The sequence below is a fragment of the Chlorocebus sabaeus genome, chromosome 19, assembly GCF_047675955.1.
Source record: "Chlorocebus sabaeus isolate Y175 chromosome 19, mChlSab1.0.hap1, whole genome shotgun sequence".
NCBI lineage: Eukaryota > Metazoa > Chordata > Mammalia > Primates > Cercopithecidae > Chlorocebus > Chlorocebus sabaeus.
This window is the reverse complement of record NC_132922.1, coordinates 33270089-33296207: the sequence shown is the minus strand read 5'-3', so window position 1 is coordinate 33296207 and position 26119 is coordinate 33270089. Positions and strand designations below refer to the sequence as shown.

General features: G+C 51.7%; 1 protein-coding gene across 4 annotated transcripts; it reads left to right on the top strand.

The window, feature by feature from the left end:
* The first annotated feature begins 795 nt into the window (after positions 1-795).
* Positions 796-26113, top strand: SLC25A18 (solute carrier family 25 member 18). Of its 4 annotated transcripts, none has more exons than XM_073007067.1 (11): positions 796-1356; positions 6216-6278; positions 13713-13932; positions 14988-15110; positions 15297-15352; positions 16493-16583; positions 17306-17424; positions 22374-22539; positions 23145-23299; positions 24824-24899; positions 25326-26113. In XM_073007067.1, exons 3-11 carry the CDS (start codon positions 13913-13915, stop codon positions 25465-25467), a joined length of 948 nt encoding a protein of 315 aa, XP_072863168.1. In that variant the 5' UTR covers positions 796-1356; positions 6216-6278; positions 13713-13912; the 3' UTR covers positions 25468-26113. The 4 variants fall into 4 exon arrangements, with proteins under 4 accessions (XP_072863168.1, XP_072863166.1, XP_072863167.1 ...); XM_073007065.1 differs by having other exon boundaries at positions 13691-13932; XM_073007066.1 differs by having other exon boundaries at positions 796-1367.
* Positions 26114-26119: the final 6 nt, after the last annotated feature.

Sequence of the window (26119 nt, the reverse complement as noted above, 5' to 3'; positions counted from 1 at the left end):
GACAGAGCGAGACTTCGTCTCAACAACAACAGAAGAAAAAACAAACACTCTGGCTGCAGTGGCTCATGTCTATAATCTCAGCACTTTAGGAGGCCGAGGCAGGAGGACTGATGGAGCCCAGGGTTTCAAGAGCAACCTGAGCAAAATAGTTACTCCGTCTCAAAAAAAAAAAAAAAAAAATATATATATATATATATATATACACACACACACACACACCAAAAGTTAGCATCTTCCACTGGTTACCTGTTTCAAAACAGTGTAGTAGACAGTGTAAATGTGACTGTATTTTTGGAACTGTTACTATTTAACACTTGTTAAGCGCCCTGGGTAACATAGCTTACACAGATAATCCTATGCAGTGAGGTTACTTAAAATAAGCATAAAAGCTACTCCGGCAAGATTTAGGGGGACAGGAAGCTATACAATGTTACTGTAGATTAGTCTCAAAAGTTCTGATGAACTTTCTATTTTGACATTTGGAGACATCCGTAGGTGCTTCTCTTGTTAGAGATCAACGTCTTTTGTCTCTAAACCAATTCGTGTTACTGGAAGGAAAGGCACCCCAAGTTTTATCAGCCCCTTTGTGGGCTCCGTTTTGCTATACTCTATATTCTCTGAGAGTGCTACTAACAGAATTGAGAAAATAACCACCCAGATGGGCTATTTTGGGGCTGATCTTTACCCTGGAATCTTCCTGGAAGGTGAATGGCCTATGTCATGCAGTTGTTATGCAAGAGGTATCATGGGACCTCTCCTTCTGGGTGGCCCAGCAGCCGCCGCCGCCTTCACTGTCCTCCCTGACAACTGCTGTTGATTTCTGTACATTGACCCTGCAGATTTTCCCTGGCCTCATGGTGTTCCCTTGGACTTTTAAGGGACCTCTGTGCATCTGCTTTGACCCCCTTTCTGCAAGCAAGGCTCACTCCCCTAGTTTCCTTAAGCAATTTTATAAAAAGCCTTCAGTGCAAAATGGACTGCAAAATACTAGCCAAGAAAGCGAAGGCATCTGGAAAATCCCCAAATGTGGCTATTGTGTGCTGAAATCCCGGCCCCCTTCTACATCCATGACATGCATATCAATGCAGGTGCCCTTGAGACTTCTACAGGTTCGGGAGAGCATGACATGCTCCTGGAGTCCTGGATTTGGACTTCATTCTGGACAGCCTATGACAAGGATGAGGAGCCCTATTCTAGCCAGTTAAAGCTGGACAGAATTTTTAAAAGCAATGAAGCCAGTTCCTTGGATATATCCACGGGTTTTGCTTTGAGAAGGAATTGAGTAGGCAGTGAGAAAAGCCAAGTGAAGCCTGGCCCGTGAGTGCCTCAACAACTGAGATGAACATCGACTCTCAGGCAAGTTTTCAGTAAGTATTTATTAAATACCCACTGTGAGCCTTGTACTTTGCCTAGTTACTAAGAAACCAAAAGGGAGAAAAACAGCCTCTGCTCAGAGTTCATAATAAACCTGTATTGTGAATCCAGAATACAGAAAAACTGGACTGTAGTGAGGTGCTAGAAAGAGTGCACGGCTTAGCTGAGATAGCAGATGAAGGAAAGATGTTTTTGCTTCCTCCCCGCAATGCACTTGTACCAGGAGGGTGGAGTGTTGGTGTTCTCAGCCCATTTAATTTGGATAGAGCTGCGGGCCCATTTAATTTGGATAGAGCTGCGGGCTCATCAGTTTGGGGGCTGGCTTCATCGCTTGTTCTGTCCAGCAGTCGCGTCTTCTCGGACTCCTTGTTCCAACTTGAATTCCTCTTTTGCCCTGGCTCCGCTCTAAGCTAAGATGAAAACTGCATAATTCAGAAAATGCAGCACAAGTAATTACGTCCGGTGTGATACTAAACGCTTCCCAAAGGCAGCATAGATCTGCAGGAACTGCAGCCTGGGAGAAGTGACGGTGTTCCTCTCCGCACTCCCTCAGCCTGCTCTGATCATTCTCGCTCACATGATCTATTGTGATGTTCTCACAGTGTAGCATGGCCATCATCTGGGAACTTGCTAGAAATGCAAATTTTGGCATCCCACCTAAGACCTTAAACTGAAGAAAGGCCCAACTCTCTCTTATAACTAGCAACAGATGCAACTTGCATGGTTCTGATGCAAACTGACCTGGAAGAATGGCCCTGACATTTACATTTTGGTCCTTAGATGCAGGCAATCTGAGCTGAACGTCTTCAAACCCGAGGCATAGCATAGAAAAGAGAAAGAAAACAGGTTATATAATGTAAAAAAAATTTTTAAAAGGACTTCAGTTGGCTGGGCACAGTGGCTCACGCCTGTAATCCTAGCACTTTGAAGGCCGAGGCGGGCAGATCACAAGGTCAGGAGATCGAGACCATCCTGGCTAATACGGTGAAACCCCGTCTCTACTAAAAATAAAAAAATTAGCCGGGCGTGGTGGTGGGCGCCTGTAGTCCCAGCTATTCGGGAGGCTGAGGCAGGAGAATCGCTTGAACCCAGGAGATGGAGGTTGTAGTGAGCCAAGATTGCACCACTGCATTCCAGCCTGGAGGACAGAGCAAGACCCCATCTCAAAAAAAAAAAAAAAAAAAAAAAAAACCCTAGGCAACATGAGGCCCCACCTCTACAAAGAAATAATTTTTTTAATTAGCCAGGTTGATGGTGTGCACCTGTGGTCCCAGCTACTCAGGAGGCTGAGGTGGGTGGCTCGCTTGAGCCTAGGAGCCCTCCCTGGGGATGATCTTTTTTCTGCCTCTGCAGCCTTATTTGTCACTCTGTGCAGACTCAATTCTGTCTTTAATTCATGTTTCTTTGCTGTACCGTGACCACCTGTTTCCAAATGCCTGTTGGATGTTGCCTGCTGCTGTTGTTTTGTCCATTGGATTTATTTGCCACTGTTCCAAATTTTTTATTACTCAAATGATTTACAATGTAATTTCTAGACTTTATTTCCCATAGTTTGCCTATTTATTTATTTATTTATTTATTTATTTATTTATTTATTTGAGACGGAGTCTTGCTCTGTCACTCAGGCTGGTGTGCAGTGGCCAGATCTCAGCTCACTGCAAGCTCCGCCTCCCAGGTTCACGCCATTCTCCTGCCTCAGCCTCCCGAGTAGCTGGGACGACAGGCACTCGCCACCTCACCCGGCTAGTTTTTTTTTGTTTTTTTGTATTTTTTAGTAGAGACGGGGTTTCACCGTGTTAGCCAGGATGGTCTCCATCTCCTGACCTCGTGATCCGCCTGTCTCGGCCTCCCAAAGTGCTGGGATTACAGGCTTGAGCCACCGCGCCCGGCCCTGCCTAATGTTTTAAAAGTCCTTTCCTAGCCATTTGATTATATGTCACGTTAATACTAACGCCTCCCCCTCACACCCTACTGCTGCCTATTTGTGTTTAAGTGTAACCTTACTAGCTTCATTACCCACCCAGCCTTCCTGCCTTTTTGTGGTGGTAAAATGTAACAGAGAATGTATCATTGGAAGTATGCATCTCAGCATCGTTTAGTACATTCATGTTGATGTGCAGCCATCACGATCCACCCTCCATCTCCAGAACATTCGCAGCTGAAACTCTGCCCTGTTAAACGCTGACCCTTGCCATGCACGGTGGCTCACACCTGTAATCCCAGCACTTTGGGAGGCCGAGGCAGGTGGATCACTTGTAGCCAGGAGTTCAAGACCAACCTGGCCAATGTGGTGAAACCCCATCTCTACAGAAAATATAAAAATTAGCCAGGCGTGGTGGCAGGCGCCTGTAATCCCAGCTACTCAGGAGGCTGAGGTTGGAGAATCACTTGAACCCAAGAGGTGGAGATTGCAGTGAGCTGAGATCACGCCACTGCACTCCAGCACTCCACACCCAGCTAATTTTTGTATTTTCAGTAGAGACGGGGTTTCACAATGTTGGCCATGCTGACCTCGATCTCCTGACCTCGTGATCCACCCGCCCTCCTTGGCCTTCCAAAGTGCTGGGATGACAGGCAAGAGACACTGTGCCCTGCCAAGTTTTCTATTTTTTAATAGAGATAAGGTCTTGCCAAGTTGAAGTGCAGTGGTACAATCATAGCTCACTGCAGCCTCCAACCCCGGGGCTCAGGTGATCCTCCTTCCTCAACCTCCCAGGTAGCTAGAACTACACATGCCACTGCGCCTGGCTAATTTTTTGTTTGGGGTTTTTTTGACTAATTTTTTTAAAAAATGTTTGGACAGGTGTGTTGGCTCACACCTGTAATCCCAGCACTTTGGGAGGCTGAGGCAGGCAGATCACCTGAGGTCCGGACCAGCATAACAAACATGGAGAAACCCCATCTCTACTAAAAACACAAAATTAGCCAGGCGTGGTGGTGCATACCTGTAATCCCAGCTTCTCAGGAGGCTGAGGCAGGAGAATCACTTGAACCCGGGAGGCAGAGGTTGTGGTGAGCCAAGATCGTGCCATTGCACTCCAGCCTGGGCAACAAGAGTGAAACTCCATCTCAGAAAAACAAAGAGATGGGGTCTTGGATGTTGCCCAGGCTGGTCTCAAACTCCCAGGTTCTAGTGATCCTCCCACCTCAGCCTCCCAAAGCACAAGGATTACAGGCGTGAGCCGCCACACCTGGCCTCTGTGTTTACTTTCTTGAGGACCTGCCAGACTGTCTTCTACCATGACTGCCCTGTTTCACATTCTCACCAGCAATGCACAAGGGTTCCAGTTGCTCTATGTCCTCACCAACACCGATCTCTATGTTTTTGAGCCGTGCTTGTGGGTGTGACACAGCACTGCACCGCTGTTTCTGGTGCCTACTGTAACTCCCTCATCTGCAACTGCCACTGTAAGCTCATGTCAGCTGCCAAACTTCTCTTCCCTCCTCTGTCTTCTTACCTACCCCCTGCTTTTAACACTCAGTGGGGGGGTAATGTGTCTTCCTCTGCTGAGGCGTGCTTCAAATCTGATACCCGCCTCTGACCTGTTTAATCACCTGCCAAGCCCTACAGAAACCATTCGAACCTCTTCGTTTTTGTGAGGAGGCTGTCTTTGTTTGTTTGTTTGTTTGTTTGAGATGGAGCCTCTTGTTCTTCAGGCTGGAGTGCAGCAGCACAATCTCAGCTCCCTGCAAGCTCCTCCTCCCGGGTTCACACCATTCTCCTGCCTCAGCCTCCCAAATAGCTGGGACTACAGGCACCCGCCACCACGCCTGGGAAATTTTTTGTACTTTAGTAGAGACGGGGTTTCACCATGTTAGCCAGGATGGTCTCGATTGCCTGACCTCGTGATCCACCCGCCTCAGCCTCCCAAAGTGCTGGGATTACAGGCGTGAGTCACCGCACCTGGCCCTCTTCTTCTTACACTTGTAACATTCTTAAAGAGTGGAGAATGTGCCAAAACTACATTGCAGCCCTTCTACAGCTGAGCACATGATAGCCCCCAACAAAATACATGCCAAATGAACAGAAAATGTATTCCTGCAGGGAGGGTGCCTCCCAGGATCATTGAAATAGCTGGTTATGGCCGGGTGCAGTGGCTCAAGCCTGTAATCGCAGCACTTTAGGAGGCCAAGACAGGTGGATCACGAGGTCAGGAGTTGGAGACCATCCTGGCTAACACGGTGAAACCCCGTCTCTACTAAAAAATACAAAAAGACTAGCCGGGCGAGGTGGTGGGTGCCTGTAGTCCCAGCTACTCGGGAGGCTGAGGCAGGAGAATGGCGTGAACCTGGGAGGCGGAGCTTGCAGTGAGCTGAGATCCAGCCACTGCACTCCAGCCTGGGCAACAGAGCGAGACTCCGTCTCAAAAAAAAAAAAAAAGAAAAAGAAATAGCCAGTTATCAGCAGTAAGAAAAGTGCATGAGACTGAGAAGCAGAGATTTGCTTCTGGCACCAAATGTCTTGCAGAAGTGTTTGCATTGCATTGATTTTCGGTGTTTGTCTTCCTCCCTGGCTTCCAGGTCTCTCCGTGGGCGGTGAATCTCCCCTCACCCCCAAGCTGCCTTGTTAAAATCTTTTCCCAGCCTGGACTTTTGTCCGAGTCATATTAGCAACCAAGTAAACAGCAACCTGCTTGCCACCTGGGGAGGTACAGCGTGGCTTGACTGGCTAGTAGCCTCTTTGGGTTTTGCTTCAAACCCAACCTATTTGAAGGTGCAGGGTGCGGTGAGAGTCTGGAACCCTGCAGCGGGGATGAGGGGGATACAGAGGGAGGGAAACTGACCACAGAAGGGAAAACCAGCCCAGGCTGGCTGGCACTGAAAGCCACCTCTCCCTGCAGCTCAGCAGCGATCTGGACTATATCTTGGATTCCAGAAAAGGCAGAGGTTCTTGCCGAAAGCAGGTAAGTGTCTTGTCTGTCTGCATCCAGCTAACAGTTGGTAGGGAAAGACTATTCTAGCAAATAAACCATTTGGGGAAAGGGGAAGAGCAGCCAGTGGGACAGGGACACTCATCCCATGTGTTGGACAGAGTCAGAAGGGGTGGGCACGAGGAGGTGGCCTCCCCTGACTGTGGGGTATCCCAGGCAACATCCAAGCCAGGAAGCAAGTGATTTTCCTGGCAATAAGTCAAGAACTGGCTCGTGACTAGTAGAGTGAGGTGCTCATTCCTGGGAATACTCACCCTTGCTCTGCTAATAAAAGGAGATAGGTGGGGATGTGGTCCTCACCCTGAGGCCCCCAACCCAGCCCCTCACAGCAGGAAGAAAGGAGCACAGCCCTACAGTGGAGCCAGCAGTCTCGTGACAGGTCTGACGGCAAAGTCAGAGGGGAAGTCATTGTGGCTCCTTGATTCAAGGATGCTTACTGGATGCCTCTGCACCATGGCCAGGATACTGCCCTGAGACTTTTTTTTTTTTTTTCTTGAGGCAGTTTTACTCTGTTGCCCAGGCTGGAGTGCAGTGGCATGATCTCAGCTCACTGCAACCTCCGCCTCCCGGGTTCAAGCAATTCTCCTGCCTCAGCCTCCCGAGTAGCTGGGACTACAGGCACCCGCCACCATGCCTGGCTAATTTTTTTTTCTATTAGTAGAGATGGGGTTTCAGCATGTTGGCCAGGCTGGTCTCGAACTCCTGGCCTCAGGCGATCTGCCGGCCTTGGCCTCCCAAAGTGCTAGGATTACAGGCGTGAGCCACCGCGCCCGGCCTCAAGACCGTCTTAACTCACAAATAACCGGTAATTTTCATGGGGAAGCAAGTCAGTGTCAATGTAATGTGGTAAGTGCTGCAACTGAATATTCGATGGGATAACAGCAGCGGGCTCCTAGCCAAGAATGGGGAGACTCTGGAAAGGCGTGTAGGAGGAGGTGACGTCTGAGCTGGAGCCCAAAGAACATTTGTAAATCACTAGGTTTGGATGCAGAAAGAGTGTCCTGGGTGAAGGGGACAGTATGTGCAAGACTTAGATGCAAGACTGACGTGTTCTGAAAGCAAGAGTTGAAAGCAGGGATGAGGGAGAGGAAAACCAGGGCAGGCTGTACTGGAGTGGGAGCCTGACCCGAGAGCCTCAGGAAGGCAGCAGGCCCAAAACGGCCCCTGCGCCCCTTCACCCACTTGGCAGTCCGGAAGGTGGATTTGAGGGCAATAAGGCTGAAGGCAAGGAGCTGAGTTAGGAGCTCTCGGGCATCCCGGGGAACAATCGGTGGTGATCTAGCACTGGCTGCACAGAAGGGGAAGCCAGAGGAGTCAAGCCAAGGGAATGGGATGTTTTTAAATGGGAAGAGCGAAAAGTGGTATGATCTGGGGAGCTTGGAAAACACTAGCACGCTCCTCCCTGCAGCTCACCAGCTAGTATCGTTTCTCTAAATGGTGTGTCTTGTTCACAGTGTGATCCTCAGTTACAGTGTATTAAGAATCACTTTTCCGGCCGGGCATAGTGGTTCAGGCCTGTAATTCCAGCACTTTGGGAGGCCGAGGTGGGCAGATCACTTGAGGCTGACGAGTTCCAGACCATCTTGGACAACAGGGTAAAATCCCATCTCTACTAAAAATGCAAAAATTAGCCGGGCATGATGGAGCATGCCTGTAATCCCAGCACTTTGTGTGGTTGAAGTGGGATTATTGCTTGAGCCCAGGCGTTCACGACCAGCCTTAGCAACATGGCGAGACCCCATCTCTACAAATAATTTTTTTTTTTTTGAGACGGAGTCTCGCTCTGTCACCCAGAATGGAGTGCAGTGGCGCGATCTCGGCTCACTGCGAGCTCCGCCTCCTGGGTTCACGTCATTCTCCTGCCTCAGTCTCCTGGGTAGCTGGGACTACAGGCACCCTCCACCATGGCTGGCTAATTTTTTGTATTTTTAGTAGAGACGGGGTTTCACCATGTTAGCCAGGATGGTCTTGATCTCCTGACCTTGTGATCCACCCACCGCAGCCTGCCAAAGTGCTGGGATTACAGGAGTGAGCCACCGAGCCTGGCCTACAAATAATTTTTTAAAAATTAGCCGGGCCTGATGGCATACACCTGTGGTTCCAACTACTTGGGAGGCTGAGGTGGGAGGATCGCTTGAGCCTGGGAAGTGGAGGTTGCAGTGAGCTGAGATTGCGCCACTGCATTCCAGCCTGGGCGACAGAGCCAGATCTTGTCCCCCTGAAAAAAAGAAGTATTCAGTGTTTTGTTACTTCCTACAGGATCACGTTTAAAAATTCACTTTTCATGTTGTGAAAATGCCAATCAAAAAGAAAACCAAAAAAAATGCCCTTTTAGGAGGGCACATACTGTCTCTAGCCACCCAGGCTCCCCGCGTGTGGCCTAACCTGCCTTTGCTGCCTGCTTCCCACAGTTCTGTTCCCTGAACCCTCTGCTCATACCACGCCCACATCCAGCCTCTGCACGCCCCGCCTTCTGCTTCTAAATGCTTCCTTATGCTTTTTTTTTCTTTTTCTTCTTTTGAGATGGAGTCTTGCCCAGGCTAGAGTGCAGCAGCATGGTCTCAGCTCACTGCAATCTCCACCTCCCGGATTCAAGCGATTCTCCTGCCTCAGCCTCCCGAGTAGTTGGAACTACAGGCACGTGCCACCACGCCTGACTGATTTTTGTGTTTTTAGTAGAAACGGAATTTCACTGTGTTGGCCAGGCTGGTCTCGAACTCCTGACCTCGTGATCCACCCACTAAGGCCTCCCAGAGTGCTGGTATCACAGGCGTGAGCCACCGTGCCTGGCCAATGCTCCCTTATTATTATTATTATTATTATTATTATTATTATTTATATATGTATTTTTCGAGATGGAGTCTCACTCTGTCACCCAGGGTGGAGTGCAGTGGCGCGATCTCAACTCACTGCAAGCTCCACCTCCCAGGTTCAAGCGATTCTCCTGCCTCGGCCTCCTGAGTACCTGGGATTACAGACATGCATCACCACGCCCAGCTAATTGTTGTATTTTTAGTAGAGACATATCAAATTCCTTCTTAATATGACTCAGTTATCACATGTGAATTGTGAATGCACTTGTCTTCCCAATGCACAGTGACACAGTGTCATGGCCAGATGCTGCATCCCGAGCAGTGACAGGGTGCCTCTGTCGTCCAGGCGGCTGTTTTTCTAGTCCTTTCCCACTTTGATTGCAAAGAGTTTCAGGTGTGTCTTCTCATTGTTCTGTATCCCAGCACTTAGATTATGATTCATACACTCTAAATTCCTTCAGAAAAGACGATAGAAGAGGCCAGGCGTGGTGGCTCATACCTGTAATCCCAGCACTTTGGGAGGCCGAAGCGGGCAGATCACGAGGTCAGGAGTTCGAGACCAGCCTGGCCAACATGGTGAAACCCCATCTCTACTAAAAATACAAAATTAGCTGGGCATAGTGGTGTGCACCTGTAATCCCAGCTACTGTGGAAGCTGAGGCAGGAGAATGGCTTGAATCCAGGAGGCGGAGGTTGCAGTGAACCAAGATCATGCCATTCACTCCAGCCTAGGTGACAGAGCAAGACTCCGTCTTGGGAAAAAAAAAAAAGAAGGTGAGGAAATGCGGGCCATTGGCTGACAGTCTGAAGCATTCAGCAAACCTTAAATGACTCAATAGTTGAACAACTGTCCCTTTGTTGACCAAATTCTTTGGCAGCATAGCAAGTGCCCTGGCCAGGCAATGTGGCTGCCCCGGTTGCCGTTTGCTGCAAGAACGCCCCTTGCTGGGGATCCTTTAGGCCTATGTTGAGAGAACACAAGGGCTTCCCTGTGGTGGGGTGGGCTGTGTCACTTTACAAGTCTATTCCCGGCCAGGCGCGGTGGCTCACGCCTGTAATCCCAGCACTTTGGGAGGCCGAGGCAGGCGGATCACGAGGTCAGGAGTTCAAGACCAGCCTGGCCAACATGGTGAAACCCCATCTCTACTAAAAATACAAAAATTAGCTGAGCGTGGAGGCATGTGCCTGTAGTCCCAGCTACTCGAGAGGCTGAGGCAGGAGAATGGCGTGAACCTGGGAGGCGGAGGTTGCAGTGAGTCGGTATCACACCACTGCACTCCAGCCTGGGTGACAGAGTAAGACTCCGTCTCTTTAAAAAAAAAAAAAGGGAAGAAGTCTATTCCCATCAGTGCTGGAACCAGTAGGATTTCAATTCTGTGGAGGGCAAGGCCTTGCTTTGTTCCCCAGCTGTGTCCTTGCTGCTTAGAACTGCAAATGGCATACAGTAGTCACTCAACAAATATCTGTGGAGTGACTAACAAGTAGGCTTGTGGGTTGCCTAGGGGAGCAATTGTCGGCCCTGGTGCCAGGTTTGGGGTTTTCATGGTGCTGTGACTCCTTGCATACCTTGCCTGGCTCATGGTTTCATCTTTGTTGCCTGTTTACTGATGCCTTTACTGCTGCCAGGAACCTTTTTTTTTTTTTTTTTTGAGACGGAGTCTCGCTCTGTCGCCCAGGCTGGAGGGCAGTGGCCGGATCTCAGCTCACTGCAAGCTCCGCCTCCCGGGTTTTCGCCATTCTCCTGCCTCAGCCTCCCGAGTAGCTGGGACTACAGGCGCCTGCCACCTCGTGATCTGCCACCATGCCCCGCTAATTTTTGTATTTTTAGTAGAGATGGCTTTTCACCATGTTGCCCAGGCTGGCCTCGAACTGCTGACCTCAGGTGATCCACCCTCCTCGGCCTCCCAAAGTGTTGGGATTACAGGCATGAGCCACTGTGCCCTGCCTTTTTTTTTTTTTTAAGGGGCATAGGGTTTCGCTCTGTTGCCCAGGCTGGAGTATAGTGGCATGGTCTTGACTCACTGCAGCCTCTACCTCCTGGGCTCAAACAATCCTCCCATCTCAACCTCCTGAGTAGCTGGGCCACCATGGCCAGCTAATTTTTTGTATTTTTGTAAAGATGGGGTTTTACTGTGTTGCCCAGGCTGGTCTTGAACTCCTGGGCTCAAGTGAGCCACCCGCCTCAGCCTCCCAAAGTGCTGGGATTACAGGCGTGAGCCACTGTCCCCGGCCGAACTTGAGAATTAGAATGTGTCTTTTGTGCACTACAATGTCACCAGACCCGGAGCAGTGCCCAGCACTCAGTAAATGTCTTCCTGAATGGATTAGTGTAGCACCAAGAGAAAGACTGCTGTCTCCCCCGCCCCTCCTTTCTTCTCTTACCCAAAACAAAATAGCTGGAGGCAGCAAAGAATTGCTGGCAGCCTGGAGAGCAGTGAGGAGTGCCGGAGAGCTGGGGACCCTAAGGCAGCTTCGGGCACCGGAGAGAAGAGGCCCCGCGCCCAAGCAGAGAGCATCAGGAGAGCTGTTCCTGACACCACCCCTCTGGGGTTAAAGCAGCCCCACTCTGGCCCAGCATGGTGGCTCACGCCTGTAATCCCAACACTTTGGGAGGCTGAGGCAGGTGGATCACCGGAGGTCGGAAAAAATACAAAAATAAAAATTAGCCGGGCGCGGTGGCTCAAGCCTGTAATCCCAGCACTTTGGGAGGCCGAGACGGGCGGATCACGAGGTCAGGAGATCCAGACCATCCTGGCTAACCCGGTGAAACCCCGTCTCTACTAAAAAATACAAAAAAACTAGCCAGGTGTGGTGGCGGGCGCCTGTAGTCCCAGCTACTCCGGAGGCTGAGGCAGGAGAATGGCGTGAAGCCGGGAGGCGGAGCTTGCAGTGAGCCAAGATTGCGCCACTGCACTCCAGCCTGGGCGACAGAGCGAGACTCCGTCTCAAAAAAAAATAAAAATAAAAATAAAAATAAAAATAAATAAAAATAAAAATAAAAATTAGCCGGGCGTGGTAGCACCTGCCTGTAGTCCCAGCTACTCCAGCAGCTAAGGCTGGAGAATGGCGTGAACCCGGAAGGCAGAGGTTGAAGCGAGCCGAGATCGCGCCATCACACTCCAGCCTGGGAGACAGAGCGAAACTCCATCTCAAAAACAAAGCAGGCCCCTCCTCAGAAGCTGTTGTAATTGTAGCTTCCACTTGTCAATTAGGAATATAATGTAGTTTGGTTTCTCAACAAGATCACATGAATTTCAGAAAACACAGTTTAATAGTCAAAAAAGTAACTGTGGAGCATCTGAAGTGTTTTTTTGTTTGTTTGCTATGTTTTGTTTTTTGAGATGGAGTCTTGCTCTGTCGCCAAGGCTGGAGTGCAGTGGTGCGATCTCGGCTCACTGCAAGCTTCGTCTCCTGGGTTCAGGCCATTCTGCCTCAGCCTCCCAAGTAGCTGGGACTACAGACGCCCGCCACCACGCCCGGCTAGTTTTTTTGGGGTTTTTTTTTTTTGTATTTTTTAGTAGAGACGGAGTTTCACTGTGTTAGCCAGGATGGTCTCGATCTCCTGACCTCGTGATTCATCCGTCTCGGCCTCCCAAAGTGCTGGGATTACAGGCTTGAGCCACTGAGCCTGGCCTTGTTTTGTTTTTTGAGATGGAGTCTTGCTCTGTCGCCCAGGCTGGAGTGCAGTGGCGCGATCTCGGCTCACTACAAGCTCCGCCTCCTGGGTTCAGGCCATTCTCCTGCCTCAGCCTCCGGAGTAGCTGGGACTCCAGGCACCTGCCACCACGCCCGGCTAATTTTTTGTATTTTTAGTAGAGACGGGGTTTCACTGTGTTAGCCAGGATGGTCTCCATCTCCTGACCTCATGATCCGGCCGTCTCATCTCCCAAAGTGCTGGGATTACAGGCGTGAACCACCAAGCCCAGCCCTTTTTTTTTTTGAGACAGAGTCGATCTGTCACCCAGGCTAGAGAGCAGTGGTGTGATCTCAGCTCACCACAACCTCTGTCTCCTGGGTTCAAGCAAGTTCCTACCTCAGTCTCCCAAGTAGCTGGGATTACTAGCCCACCACCATGCCCAACTAATTTTTGCATTTTTAGTAGAGACAGTGTTTTACCACGTTGCCCAGGCTAGTCTTGAACTCCTGAGCTCAGGCAATCCGCCCACCTCGGCCTCCCAAAGAGTTAGGATTATAGGCGTGAGCCACCACACCTGGCCATCTTAAGTATTTTATTGTAGTTCTTGGACACAATGAAAGGGATTCCTAGTTCATAGCAACTCCTCTTAAAATCCTTTCCCATCGCATCTGCCTCCTCCGGCGCCACTCCCGTGCCTCTGTCCAAAATGCCCCAGACATCCTTTCCTCCCGCCTCAGCAGGCTGTATCCTGCTCTCTTCCCCTTCCTTCTTATCTGATCCCTGTATTCCCCTTCCTTCTTATCTGATCCCCAGAGTCCAAAAGTTCAAGGATTCTGATTTGAATCCCAAAGTCCAAAAGGTTTAGGAAGGGTAAAAAGTGGAGCAAGCGGGCCGCATGAATCCACTAGTGACGCGCGTCCTCACCCGTCTGTGAGGTGTGTGTTTCTCTGACCACAGGGGAGGAAGCTGCAGCCCAGGGAGGCCGTGACTTGCTGGGAAGGTGGCTCGGGCCAGGCTGCACTCAAAACCCGTGCTCTGTCCACGCTGCTACGGGGCCAGAGCCAAGGAAGCTTCCACTTCTTCCCTCAGCCAGCCCCGACAGCGGCTACCCCACGGAGTCAGCAGCCTTGTGTCCTGGGATCCCCAGTCCCTGCAGAATGGCCCACCAAGATCTGAGGTGAGCGGGGCGGGGGCAGCTGGAGGCCCTGGGCCCTGGGCCTGGGGAGACAGTCGCTATGGTGATAGCACATCCAGGTTTCTGAAGAACAAGCTGAGTCCTGGGGAAGAGCAAGAACCCTGCTCCCCATATCACATACACACTACCTCTACTGCGGCAAATACATACACACAAGCTTCTGTGCATGTGTATATTATTGTTCAACATAGTTTGTTTGGGTTCATCTTCTCTGACTGCCAAGTTTAGTTCACAATTCTCTTTATTGTCCCAAGTTTCTTCCTTTGTGAAAGGCCCACTGTCATCCACTCTTACCACTTCCAGGTAAATCCATCGCCAAATATTTTGTTCACAGTCTGCCCCCCGCCTGAAAGATAAGAAAAGTTTAGTGGGTTCCAAGGAGTCTGAGCAGCTTTGTTTTGTATATCTGGTCTTCCAAAGCTCCTGTACCCAGCAGGGTGGGGGGCATGTTATCTCAACTGTGGCTTGACTTTTGGCTGGAACGAGATCACCTCTAGGGCTGACCGACTTGAAGCCCTCACTGTGGGAAGTGCCTGTTCTCTTATTATGAACAATAGCAGCATTCCCCCCAGGCACGGTTTCCATAGTCCTCAGCAACCCTGGAGTGAGTCCCACGGGAATGCAGGCCCAGAGTGGCGAGGTCACAGTCGGGATGCAAACTCGGTTCTGCCTGACCTTCAGCCAGTTTGTGTGAGAACCGCACACGTGGCTCCAGGCCTGCCGAGGAGCTCGCGGGCGGGCCGGGGAAGCTCGGGGCAGAGCGGTGCCCTAGTGGCGGCCCATGGGGGCAGAGCTGGGCTCCTCCCAGAAGCCCCTGCAGGTCCCAGCTCCAGGGACTTCCCCGGTTGCAGCAAGATGCCTCAGCCCTGGTGAGTGCGGCGGTCCCGTCTGGACCAGACCTGGGCCAGGGAGGCTGAAGCGCGTCTCTGGACACCTGTGGGGCTGGGGTTCCCCACTGTCTGTGCCCCTGCCCATTCCTGGCTGCATCCGCTCCCTAACCTGCCGCTCCCTCTGCCTCTCTCCTCCCCGTGTCCTAGCATCACAGCCAAACTCATCAATGGAGGTGTAGCAGGGCTCGTGGGGGTGACCTGCGTGTTCCCCATCGACTTGGCCAAGACTCGCCTGCAGAACCAGCATGGGAAAGCCATGTACAAAGGAATGTAGGTGCTGGCGGGCGAGCGTGGAGGGCAGAGGCACCCGGAGAAGGGATGGGGCCCCTTCCCTCCGGTCTCCAGGCAGCACGCGTGAGCGTGGGGGCTGGGGAGCTGGTCAGCTGGGATGTGCCCATGGGAGCAGGGCTGTGCGGCCTGCTGCACCTTGACGCCTACTCTGGCCTCTGCTTTCAGGATCGACTGCCTGTTGAAGACGGCTCGGGCGGAGGGCTTCTTCGGCATGTACCGAGGTGAGCTTCTCAGGCCCCCCAGGAGGCTGGGCAGCAGGTGTGAGCGTATGGGACCTGGGGAACTGGTGTTCCTTCCGTTGCCGCGGGGATGGGGCCAGGGCTGCCAGGGGGTCCTTCCTGATGAGCCTCTGTGCTCCTGGGTGGAGTCAGAGGCAGCTCTGGGTCCTGGTAAGGCTTCCGGAGACCCCCAGAGCACACCCCCACCACCGCCTCACTAAGAGCAGGCGAGCCCACCCTGCCTGCCGGCCTCTCTCTGCCTGGCTAGAAGCGAAGAGAGAGAGGGGGGCCTGAGCCCTTGGCAGGGAGTTCTGGGTGCCTCCTCCCCAGCACGGTCCAGCGCTGCCACGGTCCCTGCGGGGTCCCCAGCCAGCAGGCCACCTTGGACAGTGGATCCAAAGCTGGAGTTGAGCAGGAGCTCATATCCTTGTGCCACTGAGAAGCGAAACACAAACCCTGGAGAGCCCCGAGTCAGCAGCCAATGGGACTGGCTTGTGCGGCACCGAGGAGCAGAACCCCAGTCCCTGCGCCTGGCGCCTGTCACTGGGAACTGCTGGTTTATCATCAGTGACCCCACCAGCAGCAACAAAAATCAAATGGCTTCCTGATAACCAGACTGAGGAGTCCGCAAGAAAAAAATACGTAAAAAGAGGAGAATGTGGAGCTGGGCTTGGTGGCTCACGCCTGTAATCCCAGCACTTTGGGAGGCCAAGGTGGGCGGATCATGAGGTCAGGAGATCGAGACCATCCTGGCTAACACGGTGAAACCCCGTCTCTACTAAAACTACAAAAAATTAGCCGGGCATGGTGGCGGGCACCTGTAGTCCCAGCTTCTCGGGAGGCTGAGGCAGGAGAATGGCATGAACCCGGGAGGCGGAGCTTGCAGTGAGCCGAGATGGGGCCACCGCACTCCAGCCTGGGCGACAGAGCCAGACTTCGTCTCGGGAAAAAAAAAAAAAGAGAGAGAGAATGTGGTAGGGAGTGGGAATGGAAAGTTGTTTCAGTGAAACAGGCCCGGGAGCCCCACCTGGCCCCCAAGATGCCCTTCACTCAGAGACTGGCCTGGCTAGGGCTGAGGGGCAGACCTGGGGAACTGTTATTTCTGGGATGGCCTTGACTCCCCATCTTGTCCTTCACTTCCAGGGGCTGCCGTGAACCTCACTCTGGTCACTCCGGAGAAGGCCATCAAGCTGGCGGCCAACGACTTCTTCCGGCAGCTGCTCATGGAAGATGGGTATGGCCAGGTGGAGTGGGGTTGGATCCTTCACTGTGTGTTTTTTGGGAGAGATGGCAGGAAGAAGATTTCAAATGTGCCTCATTTTACCTGCCTGCATGCATTTCAGTATGTGCACACAGGGCTGAGGGCTGCTGGAGAGCGAAGGGAGAGAACAAGCTGGTATACTTTGGAAGTGTGACCGATAATATAGACAACATATAGAATATACAGACAAATCCATCAACTAGGCAATACATTTTTAAAAATCAGCCACCAAGCTGGGTGCAGTGGCTCATGCCTGTAATCCCAGCACTTTAGGAGGTTGAGGAAGGAGGTCACTTGAGCCCGGGAAGTCAAGGTTGCAGTGAGCCGTGTTGGTTCCACTGCACTTCAGCCTGGGCGATGGAGTGAGACCTCGTCTCAGGAAAAACAAATCAGTCCCCAAACACTTTCTAGCTCTCTCTGTGCCTCACATTGCCCCAGTGATGTTCCCGAAGGGATCAGGGACAACGCCTGGCCTGGGTAGTTTCTCTGTCACTGTTTTCAGCTTCCATGCAGTGCTACCTCCCTAGCAGGCTTTGTTTTAAACTTAGTCCCCTGTCCGTACAGAGACCACACCTAAGGGCTAGCTGATAACTTGCCCAGCTGGGTGAGTGGCAGCCACGGAGGCCAGCCAGGGAAAGTCCCCCTCTCACAAGAGGGCAGCTGCAGCGGAAGGAGCCTGACGCCTGTTTCCATAGGATGCAGCGGAACCTGAAGATGGAGATGCTTGCCGGGTGTGGGGCTGGGATGTGCCAGGTGGTGGTGACCTCTCCCATGGAAATGCTCAAGATTCAGCTGCAGGATGCTGGACGCTTGGGTGAGGCCTGTCCCCACCTCCTATGGGAACAGTAAAGGGCTGGGACTGGAACCAGGCGCATCCCGCATCCCACCCTCATTTGCTAGGCTACGTGACCAGTCAACTTTCCAAGCAGGTAGAAGTCTTTGGCCAGGCACGGTGGCTCACGGCTGTAATCCCAGCACTTAGGGAGGCCGAGGCAGGTGGATCACTTGAGGTCAGGAGTTCAAGACCAGCATGCCCAACATGGTAAAACCCCGTCTCTACTAAAGATACAAAAATTAGCCAAGTGTGGGGGGAAAAAAAAAGTCTTCGTTTATAGTTACCCATTTCATCCATGCTGCCAGCTCCAGAACAAATAGCAGAAACGAGAATGTTGATTCAGAGGGTCAGAAAATACTTTATGCTTCTGTCATATTTTCTTCACAATTAGACTTGATTTCCTAAAGATTTTAAGAAACGCCGCCGGGCGTGGTGGCTCACACCAGTAATCCCAGCACTTTGGGAGGCCGAGGCAGGCGGATCACCTGAAATCAGGAGATCGAGACCAGCCTGGCCAACATGGTGAAACCCCGTATCTACTAAAAATACAAAAATTAGCCAGGCATGGTGGCAGGTGCCTGTAATCCCAGCTACTCAGGAGGGTGAGGCAGGAGAATCACTTGAACCCAGGAGGCGGAGGTTGCAGTGAGCAGAGATGACGCCATTTGCACTCCAGCCTAGAGGACAAAAGAGAGACTTCATCCCAAAAAAAAAAAAAAGAGAGAAATGCCAATGACTGGCTCACTGAAACCTCCAGTCAGTAAGTATTTTGTGCTGTAGAAGCTGGCTTTTGGTGGAAAGGCATAAAAAGGGATGAGAGAATCATTCCCATTCTTTTGTTTTTTCCTGGAAGAGAAGTTTGGCCCTTTCCTAAATCCTGCTCCTCTCAGAACGATGGAGTGGTGTTGGCTCAGCATGGCACACTCCTGTAATCCCAGCTACTCAGGAGGCTGAGGCAGGAGAATCACTTGAACCCGGGAGGCGGAGGTTGTAGTGAGCGATCGCAGCACTGCACTCCAGCCTGGGCAACAGAGCGAGACTCCGTCTCAAAAAAAAAAAAAAAAAAAGCAAGCACTATGGAGTGGTGTAGATACCACAACGCATATAGTAAAAGCTACAGCTGGCCAACCATGGAAGGGATGTGGGGGCCTCTCCTTAGGGCTAAACCACAGCGACCAAATTAAATACACTAACCCCAGCCGGGCGCGGTGGCTCAAGCCTGTAATCCCAGCACTTTGGGAGGCCGAGGCGGGCGGATCACGAGGTCAGGAGATCGAGACCATCCTGGCTAACACGGTGAAACCCCGTCTCTACTAAAAAAAATACAAAAAACTAGCCGGGCGAGGTGGCGGGCGCCTGTAGTCCCAGCTACTCGGGAGGCTGAGGCAGGAGAATGGCGTGAACCCGGGAGGCGGAGCTTGCAGTGAGCCGAGATCGGGCCACTGCACTCCAGCCTGGGCGGCAGAGTGAGACTCTGTCTCAAAAAAAAAAAAAAAAAAAAAATACACTAACCCATAATGCACCTAATGCAGCACCTGGCAACGGGCATACAGTCAGTCCATGCAGTGCCCTTCCCTTCCTCAATTCAGCTGTGCACATGTGCTGTGCAAGAATTCTACCAGATTTCTAGATTGAATCAGACCAGCCTAGACCAAATAAAACTGCGGGAGAATAAACTTTAGGCACAGATGAACCCCCACTGTGTTTAGTTTTTCTTTTTTTTTTTTTTTTTTGAGACGGAGTCTGGCTCTGTCACCCAGGCTGGAGTGCAGTGGCCGGATCTCTGCTCAATGCAAGCTCCTCCTCCCGGGTTTACGCCAGTCTCCTGCCTCAGCCTCCGGAGTAGCTGGGACTACAGGCGCCCGCCACCTCGCCCGGCTAGTTTTTTGTACTTTTTAGTAGAGACGGGGTTTCACCGTGTTAGCCAGGATGGTCTCGATCTCCTGACCTCGTGATCCGCCCGTCTCGGCCTCCCAAAGTGCTGGGATTACAGGCTTGAGCCACCGCGCCCGGCCTGTGTTTAGTTTTTCAACCTGTGTAAGAAGTTTAGTATTCCAAAAGCATTTAGAAAGAATTAAGAGATAGGATATCAATAAATTATGGTTCATGTAAAGATGGCAATGGGGAAAATAATGTTCATATTGATCAACTGCTTAAAGTTAATTGTTTGCAGCCTGCACCTAGATTACTACCATAAGAAAATGTGTGCCTGCCAGGTGCAGTTGCTCACGCCTATAATCCCAGCACTTTGGGAGGCTGAGGTGGGTAGATCACCTGAGGTCAGGAGTTCGAGACCAGCCTGGCCAACATAGTGAAACCCTCTCTGTACTAAAAATACAAAAATTAACCAAGTGTGGTGGTGTGCACTTACAGTCTCAGCGGCTTGGGAGGCTGAGGCAGGAGAATCGCTTGACCTGGGGAGGCGGGGGTTGCAGTGAGCCAAGAGCAGGCCACTGCACTCCAGCCTGGGTGATAGAGCAAGATCCCGGAAAAAGAAAAGAAAAGAAAAGAAAATTTGTGCAAAGGCTGTGTGCAGTGGCTCCCAACACTTTGGGAGGATGAGATGGGGGGATCACTTTAGCTCAGGAGTTTAGGACTAGCCTGGGCAACATAGTGAGACCTTGCCTCTAAAAAAATATAAAAATTAGCCAGATGTGCTGGTGTGGGGCCGTGGTCCTGGATGTGCTAGCGTGGGGCTGTAGTCCTGGACGTGCTGGCGTGGGTCTGTGGTCCCAGGGACTCGGGAGGCAGAGGTGGGAGGATTGCTTGAGCCAGGAAGGTTGAGGCTGCAGTGAGCGATTGCGCCACTGCACTCCAGCCTGGGTGGCAGAGCAAGACCCCGTCTCAAAAAACAACGAACAAACAAAACAGGCCGGGTGTGGTGGCTCACGTCTGTAATCCCAGTACTTTGGGAGGCCGAGGCGGGTGGATCACCTAAAGTCGGGAGTGCAAGACCGGTCTGACCAACGTGGAGAAACTCCGTCTCTACTAAAAACGCAAAATTAGCTGGGCGTGGTGGCGCATGCCTGTAATCCCAGCTACTCCGGAGGCTGAGGCAGGAGAATCACTTGAACCCAGGAGGCAGAGGTTGCAGCAAGCCGAGATCGCGCCACTGCACACACCAGCCCAGGCGACAGTGCAAGACTCTGTCTCAAGAAAAAAAAAAAAAGGAAAAAAAATAGAAAATGTGCGTGATAACTAGATTCCTAGTATGAAATATTTTCAGCCGGCTGCGGTGGCTCACGCCTATAATCCCAGCACTTTGGGAGTCCGAGACGGGCGGATCATGAGGTCAGGAGTGGCCAACACAGTGAAACCCCGTCTCTACTAAAAAAATACAAAAAATTAGCCGGGCATGGTGGTGGGCGCCTGTAGTCCCAGCTACTCAGGAAGCTGAGGCAGGAGAATGGCGTGAACCCGGGAGGCGGAGCTTGCAGTGAGCTGAGATCGCACCGCTGCACTCCAGCCTGGGCGACAGAGCAAGACTCCGTCTCAAAGAAATATTTTTCTGGTGGATACCAAACAAATTTGGGACATGTCATTGGGAATAGTTTCCTTTTGGCAAGGACTTATAATCTAAGCAAAGCTTCTCAAACACAGATTTAGGAAAATAAATATTCACAGAATTTCAGTGTCGTAAATCCCATTGTTGTTAATGGGCCTCACAGCATTTTATTTTATTATTATTTATTTATTTTATTATTATTTATTTATTTTTGAGGCAGCGTTTCACTCTGTTGCCCAGGTTGGAGTCCAGTGGTGCTATCTTGGCTCACCACAACCTCTGCCTCCCGGGTTCAAGTGATTCTCCTGCCTCAGCCTCCTGAGTAGCTGAGATTACAAGCATGCACCAACACATCCGGCTAATTTTTGTTTTTGTATTTTTAGTACAGACAAGGTTTCTCCATATTGGTCAGGCTGGTCTTGAACTCCCGACCTCAGGTGATCTGCCCACCTTGGCCTCCCAAAGTTCTCGGATTACAGGCGTGAGCCACTGCGCCCGGCCACCTCACAACATTTTAAATGTGGTATAATTCCATTCTAATGAATAATGTTGAACTTACCAAATGATGGGCTCTGAATTATTTAAAGAATCAAATTCTACCAAATAGGGAAGGGTGGGACGGACCGGCTCACCTCATCTTGGAGGGCGAGCAGAAGGAGGTGCCATGGAAGCCTGAGGGAGACATTCCATCCTACTAGCACTTTGGGGCATGGGAATTTCACGTATGTTCTGCCTAACGGTGAAAAGCAACACATTATTTTTGTGTCTGAAAATCACCCAGGCCAGGCACAGTGGCTCATACCTGTAATCCCAGCACTTTGGGAGGCCAAGGCAGGTGGATCACCTGAGGTCAGGAGTTTGAGACCAGCCTGGCCAACATCGTGAAACCCCATCTCTACTAAAAATACAAAAATCAGCTAGGTGTGGTGGCGCACGCCTGTAATCCCAGCTACCAGGGAGGCTGAGGCAGGAGAATCGCTTGAACCTGGGAGGCGGAGGTTGCAGTGAGCTGAGATCACACCACTGCAAAAAAGAAACCCAAAATAAGTAAAAATAAACATGATCTACATAGGCTGAGAAATGGTTTAGAAATGGAAGCCAGATCAAATCCAGTTTTAATGGGAGGGCAAGGAATGGAGCCCTAAGGAATGTGGCGGAGATGCAAGCGGGCCAGGCTGTGGCCGTGCTCTTGGGAAGTGTTCTCAGCACTGAGATAGCTCCTGAGATACTGTAGACCTTAGGAAGACGTCCTTAGAGCCAAAAATTAACATTCTAAAATTAGGACATTCTTCCGGATGCCAGTCGAGGTGTCAGCCTGGCCTCTGAACTGCCCCAGGGGCAGGGATTGAGAGCCACACTCAGGAGTGTTTTGTCGCATCTGTCGGGGACCAGGTAGTGATGGGGTCTGTCCTTTCCCTTCCAGCCGTCCATCATCAGGGCTCGGCCTCAGCACCCTCCACCTCCAGGTCCTACACAACGGGTTCGGCTTCCACCCACAAACGCCCCTCTGCCACCCTCATCGCCCGGGAGCTGCTCCGCACCCAGGGCCTGGCTGGGCTCTACAAGGGCCTGGGTGCCACCCTCCTCAGGTGAGCCTTTCTTCCGGTTCCCTAGGACAAGTGCATGGGGGAGGGCGTGAGGGCCGGAGAGCTGGCTGTCCCTATCTGCCTCTGCGTCCTTCCCAGAATATCCAAACCCAGGTGAGCAGACGATTTCCATGCTTCCTGTTTTGTCCAGAACCGGCCAGGGTGGCACAGAATGGGGACCTAGAAGACTGAAGTTTTAGGCCCCTTGCATAGAGATGACCAGCCCCACAGGAAGGCTGCGTGTTTTGTGGCCCAAAGGCACCTAAGAAAGCCCCGTCTACAGAGGACTGCAGAGTTCCTAGTAAATGGGTGGCCATGCCCTTCGTCTTCCCTTGGCCTGCCTGCCCCTGCACAGAACACGTTTCCAGCTTCAGACTTGCCTCTGGCAGTCAAGAGGCTGCAGGTGCTGCAGGGCAGAGGAAGGAACTGGGAGGGCAGGACAGATGGCAGTAGCCCTTTTGTCCCCTGCTGTCCCGGGCACTGAAGAAGGGGTGAGTCCCAGCGGCTTCTCTGTGAGCCCCATAGCGGACAGCAAAGCTCATTGTCTCACCCCGGGCGGCAGCCCCAGGGCGGCTCGGAGCTCAGAGTTTCTCCTTCCTGTTCTGCAGAGATATTCCCTTCTCCATCATCTACTTCCCACTGTTCGCCAACCTTAACCACCTGGGGTTCAACGAGCTCGCCGGCAAGGCGTCCTTTGCGCATTCCTTCGTGTCAGGCTGTGTGGCAGGTTCCGTAGCTGCGGTCGCAGTGACGCCTCTAGATGGTAAGGAGGTGGGAGACGTGTCCTTTCTATGGGATAAACAGTAATTTTGCACTTACAGATGAAACAGCCCGACCCTGGAAGCCGTCTGGGGTTGCAATCTGGCTGCTGGCAGAGGCTCATTAGAGGCAGGGTTTCACTATGGTCTCGATCTCCTGACCTCGTGATCCGCCCGCCTCATTCTCCCAAAGTGCTGGGATTACAGGCGTGAGCCACCGCGCCCGGCCTCCTTTAGCTTTTCATCCCCTCAGAAGAGTTGTGAGCCTCAGCTGTAAATTATTGCTGATCTTTTAAAATGTGGGGTTGGCCGGGTGCGGTGGCTCACGCCTGTAATCCCAGCACTTTGGAAGGCCGAGGTGGGTGGATCACCTGAGGTCAGGAATTCGAGACCATCCTGACCAACATGGTGAAACCCCGTCTCTACTAAAAATACAAAACAAATTAGCTGAGTGTGGTGGCGGGTGCCTGTAATCTCAGCTACTTGGGAGGCTGAGGTAGGAGAATCACTAGAACCTGGGAGGCGGGGGTTACAGTGAGCCAAGACCACACCATTGCACTCCAGCCTGGGTGACAGCACAAGACTCCATCTCAAAAAAATAAATACATAAAATGTGGGGCTAAAGGCGGGAGCTAAACCCACTGTGAGAAGACAATGCTTCCCTCTGTGTTAGGGCTGCCCGCAGCTCCCCAAACATGTGAGCGGACTTCCTATACCAACAGTAACCTGGCCAGGTGTGGTGGCGGCTCACACCTGTAATCCCGAAACTTTGGGAGGACGAGACAGGAGCCCAGGAGTTTGAGACCAGCTTGGGCAACAAAGTGAGACCCTGTCTCTAAAAGAAGTAAAAACATTAGCTGGGTGTGGTGGTAGCGCCTGTAGTCCCAGCTATTGGGGAGGCTGAGGTGGCAAGATCACTTGAGCCCAGATGGTCGAGGTTGCAGTGAGCTGTGACTGTGCCATTGCACTCCAGCCTGGGCAACAGAGCAAGACCCTGTCTCAACAAAACCAAACAAACCCATGGTAACGTGACTCATTTATTTTATAGCTGAGGCGCAAAGAGGAAGACCTCCACTTACAGATCACACAATGCACACAATGGCAGAACTGGTCTCACGACCTTTTTTTTTTTTTTGACACAAAGTCTCAATCTGTTTCCCAGATTGGAGTACAGTGATGCAATCCCAGCACACCACAACCTCCGCCTCCCCAGTTCAAGCGATTCTCCTGCCCCCGCCTCCCGAGTACCTGGGACTACAGGCATACGCCACCATGCCCGGCTCATTTTTGTATTTTTAGTAGAGATGGGGTTTCACTATGTTGGCCAGGCTGGTCTCAAACTCCTGACCTCGTGATCCGCCCTCCTTAGCCTCCCAAAGTGTTAGGATTACAGGCGTGAGCCACCGCGCCCGGCCTATGACTCAGTTTTACATGTGGTAGCTCTAAAGGAGGACCCAGCCACTTCGTGTTGAGGGGAGGACACCAAAGGTAAGCTGTTCACTACTTATTTTAACTTTTACTTCATTTAGTTCTGAAAACTCGAATCCAAACCCTCAAGAAAGGCCTGGGCGAGGACGTGTACAGTGGGATCACCGACTGTGCCAGGTGAGAGCCAGTGTCCCCTCAAATGGTGGCTGGGACCGGTTCCTCTGCATGGGTGTCTGCCTAGATCAGATTTAAGAGACCAGCTTTAATGCTGGGCTCCGGGTTTCTTAGAAGTCTGTCTTTCCCTCACGTCTCAGAGAAAACAATGTACTGGGAGCCTTTTTCTTCTTTGTGGTATCCCCACAGCATCTCTCACCAAAGATTCTAGCCACATCAAGCCTGTTTCCAAGGCCTTGACCCAACTGCATAAGTAACCAACCTGCGTGCACCTAGCGGGCGAGGCACGGCCCCACACTGCTGGCCCCTCACTCTTGCTGTGGAAGGCACTATTCTCGAACGACAGGTGCACACATGGAGAGGCCGCCACCGAGGGCTGCTGGCAGACTGCCCCTGCCCATCAGCTCACCGGCTCTTCTTTCTCCCCAGGAAACTCTGGATTCAGGAGGGACCGTCTGCCTTCATGAAAGGCGCTGGCTGCCGGGCACTGGTCATAGCACCTCTCTTTGGGATTGCTCAAGGGGTCTATTTCATTGGGATTGGAGAGCGCATCTTAAAGTGTTTTGAGTAGACAGAGCTGGAGGTCAGGTCCCTGCACTCGCCGCCCTCTCTCTAGCCCATTTCACTTAGCCTAGAGGGGACAAGGGCAGGCGGGGTCGCTCCGGCCTGCCTTGTCCTCTGCGTTGTAGTGCTACCTCAGTCTCGGGAGAAACAGCCCTACGCTCTAACAAGTCGAGCACAGCCTTCTTCCCCTGTGTGTCTACACTCATTTTCCTTTGTGGGCACAGCTACCAGGGGCTTTCAGAAGCCCCTACAACCTACTTTTCAACAAAAGTAGTACTTTAGTTGTATTAATTGCAGGACCCTAACAGGTAGTCAAAATAGAAGGGTTGTTTCTATATTTTAACATCTCAGTCAAACTCGGCAATCTTCAGTCAGCTTGAGGATTTAGCATTGTTAATCTTGGACTCTATAACTTATGAGTCCTAGCACTGATTGTTGAGGAAAAGGATGATCAGTTCAAGGGACCATGAAAGTCCTCAAAGTCAGCACCTCATTTGAGACCAAGCTTCCTTTCGAATCCCTGGATGGCTGACGGGGCTGAGGCCGACTCTGACTGGGCAGCCCGGCCCCTCCCCCAGAGCCCAGGCTCTTGCAGACCCCTCCCTGTATCCGAGGAACACTATTTGAAATAAAGGTGAACGGTTACAATCTCATCTCTT